General features: G+C 41.2%; 1 protein-coding gene across 1 annotated transcript; it reads right to left on the bottom strand.

Annotated features, from left to right (window-relative positions):
- On the bottom strand, positions 720–1,226 carry LOC110011705. The gene has a single exon (XM_020692481.1). It carries the CDS (start codon positions 1,224–1,226, stop codon positions 720–722), a length of 507 nt encoding a protein of 168 aa, XP_020548140.1.

Raw genomic sequence — 3,589 nt, forward strand, 5'->3', positions numbered from 1 at the left:
TCTTTCAAAATCTATAACACTATCTTCTAATGTTGCTCATGCTCTTCTATATCCCTCGAGTATACCAAAATGTCATCTATAAAAACAATAACGAAGTGATCTAGATATTTCTGAAATGTACGGTTCATCAATGCCATGAATGCTGCTAGTGCATTTGTTAACCCAAAGGGCATCAACAGAAACTCATAATGACCATAACAAGTATGGAAAGCTGTTTTCGGCATATCATTCTCTGCTATCCTCAACTGCCAATAACTAGACCTCAAATCGATCTTTGAAAATGTTGTAGCTCCCTTTAACTGGTCTAGCAGGTCATCAATCCTCGGCAATAGATATTTATTCTTCACTGGTACTCTGTTTAATTGGCGGTAATTGACACATAACCTCATAATCCCATCTTTCTTCTTCACAAACAGCACTGATGCTCCCCACGTTGAAGTACTCGGCCTGATAAACCCTTTCCCCAACAATTCTTCGATCTTCTTTTTGAGCTCTTGTAATTTCACTAGGGCCATTTCGTACGGCGCGATAGAAATTAGGGCAACTCCTGGGAGAGTTTCTATGGCAAAGTCTACTTCTCTATGCTGTGGCAAACCTGGTATGTCATCAGAGAATACTTTTGGGAAGTCTCTTACTACCAGAATGTCCTCCAATGTGGGATTAACCTTTTCGGTATCTACCACATGGGCTAGATATGCTTCACAACCCTCTAACATCAATCATCTTGCCTCCATGGCTGATAGTACACAAATTGGTACTACTTGATGATCCCCCACAAATATTACTTTTGATTCACCAGAACATTCGATCATCACTTCTTTTTTACAACAGTCAACTATTGCTTTATGTTGCGCTAACCAATCCATCCCCAAAATCACATCAAACTCCTTCAAATCCAGCACTATAAGGTCTACAGGTAAATTTACATCTCCGATTCTCACTAAGCTCTCTTTCCTAACACTGTTGACTACCACACCCCCTCCGACGGGCAAATAAACCATCAAATTACATTCCAATGGACTATTCTCTCCCGGTAGTTTAGATGCAAGTTCGGATGAAATACATGAATATGGAGAGCCAGGATCAATCAAAACATAAGTTGCAATGTCAAATAACAATACCGTACCTGAAATCACATCATTCGATGCTGGGGCTTCCTCTCTGGTAATGTTATACATCCTTGCCTGGGTCTGTCCCTGAGTAACTTGTGCTCCAGCCCCCCTCATTCCGCTACCAATAGTGTGGCCACTATCTCTGTTGCCAGTGCCTCTATCTCTGCTAGCTCCCCTATCGCTACTCCTAACACTACTTTGGCTTTAAGTCCCGCTAACAACACTTTCAACCATGCCTATAGTCTGACTGGAACAATTCTTGGCTATGTGTCCTCTACCTCCACAGTGATAACAAGTCTTTGGTATATCATCCCGTCTCCAACATGACCCTTGATATTGTCTTCCACAGGTAGAACAATTCGGAGGAAGAACTGGTCCTTGACCATAACTCGGTCTAGCTCCCCATCCTGATCCAGTAGAAGATGTAGCAAATGAGCTGCGTTCGAATTAACCTCTGCTAAAGCCCGTGGATCCCCCGAACCTCTGTCCACTACTTCCTCAAAAAATGGGACCACCACGTGTAAAACTCCCACTTCCCGCTGAGAATGAGTGATCGGTTCTCCTCTTGGTCAACCTACTCGATTCCCCTATTACGTACGTTGATTTCCTCTTCTCTTCCCCCTTCTTCTTGTCCTCCATTACTACTTTTTCCATCCAGACTGCTGATTCAATAAGAGTTTTAAAGTTTGTAATTCTGACTGCGAGGCCTCTTCTGATCTCCGGTCGTAGCCCCTACTCAAAACGATAATAACGATCCTGCTGCATCGCTATTGCTTCGGTGCATATTTAGCTAGTGCCGCAAAAGGGAATTCATATTCTGCCACCGTCTAATCATCCCTTTGCATTAAATTTTGGAACTCCATCCTCTTCTTGTCTCGGTACATCTTGGGTCTGTATTTATCATCAAACTCTTTTTGAAACTCAGCCCAAGTTATTTCTCTTGGCTCATATCCCCTCTTTACAGACCACCAAATCAGGGCATTACCCACAAACAAAGAAACAATATACTTAAGTCGATTCTCTAGAGTGCAATTTACCAAGTTCATCACATCTTCGACTTTTTCCCACCATCTCTCAACAATCTTTGGGTCTAGGTTACCTTCAAATTTTGAAGCCCCCATCTTCCTGATTCTTTCATAATTACGATCAATTGTAGGGACTACTGGTGCTGGCACTGACGTGGATGCGTGCGCCTGTGCAAGTAACTGCGCTTGGGCTTGGGCTTGGGCTTGAACGACCATTTGAAATATCTGTGCATACTCTGGTCGTAATCCTGCCACTGGAGCACCACCAGGAGGAATAAGAGCCTCAGCACCAATACCCTCTCAACCTACCGCCACCCCACCAGCACTTGCAGGTGCCACTGAGCCCTCTACGGACTACGTTGACTCTTCCCTACTAGCTACTGGGTCAGCACGTCCACCTTTAGAAGTCATCCTACATTAAACAATTCAATCATTAGGGACATCTCGCAATCATTACCCTCGAAATGTAGACCTGCTCTGAAACCACCCAATGTAACACCCCCTACTCGCTACATCTAATTATCACTATTTCACATTTTTTTTAATTAGAACTCATTCTATAAATAATTCCTTTTCAACTCGTAAAATAATTTCTATTTTATCAATATGATATATATATATATACCACAAAAGATAATAGATACCTCCGAAAGTTTATATTCACCCTCACTAGATGTCCTCATGTACATAACCTCAAGGAAAATCATACCAAAACTTAAAACACAAATCCCGATAAACGATCAAAATATTTAACAGCCCAACAATAAAAAACTCTAGCTTCAGATGTCACGGCTGACCCACCTAATAAAGATGACGGCATCGCTCAAAGTCTAATGTGGCTAATCAGTGTGACCTATCTCCTGAAAAGTATGTGGCAAAGAATGATCTGCCTACTCAATAAGTATAGCCAATCAGTCTATATATATATACAGGCAACAATTCACATACAAGTAGTCACACCAACTAACGGTCATTCGTCATATAGCAACATTAGATATAAGCAGTAATATATACTCACAACTATAAATCAATCCACGATATAATATTTGACATTATTGTTTATTAGTTAAGGGCCCCACTTACTCTAATTAGAGTACATCAGTCAATGGTTTCGCCGGCCATCATCATATCATATACAACATAGGATACCCGTTGTATGAGATCCCCACACACTTTTACTTCAGCTGTGTAGCAATATCAGCACAGGACATCACAACAAACTTGGTATCCCCTTACCACCCCAGTGTGTAGCTAATAACACATGATATTCCCTACTGCCCGGAATACCCCGGTACCCTACGCGCCATTGTACCTAGCTTAATTCATATATTTTTCATATCACATCATCATCAATCACATTATCATAAACCATTGACTATGTTTCCAACTAGGTAAGCATCATCTTTTATTTCAATTCACAATCATCAATATGTTCTTTATAATAATTACTTC

This window comes from Sesamum indicum, linkage group LG3 (assembly GCF_000512975.1).
Source record: "Sesamum indicum cultivar Zhongzhi No. 13 linkage group LG3, S_indicum_v1.0, whole genome shotgun sequence".
In the NCBI taxonomy this organism is placed as follows: Eukaryota; Viridiplantae; Streptophyta; class Magnoliopsida; order Lamiales; family Pedaliaceae; genus Sesamum; species Sesamum indicum.

Coding starts and splice junctions, on each gene's coding strand:
- LOC110011705 (XM_020692481.1), bottom strand. CDS start 1,226: ATGAGGGGGGCTGGAGCACAAGTTACTCAGGGACAGACCCAGGCAAGG.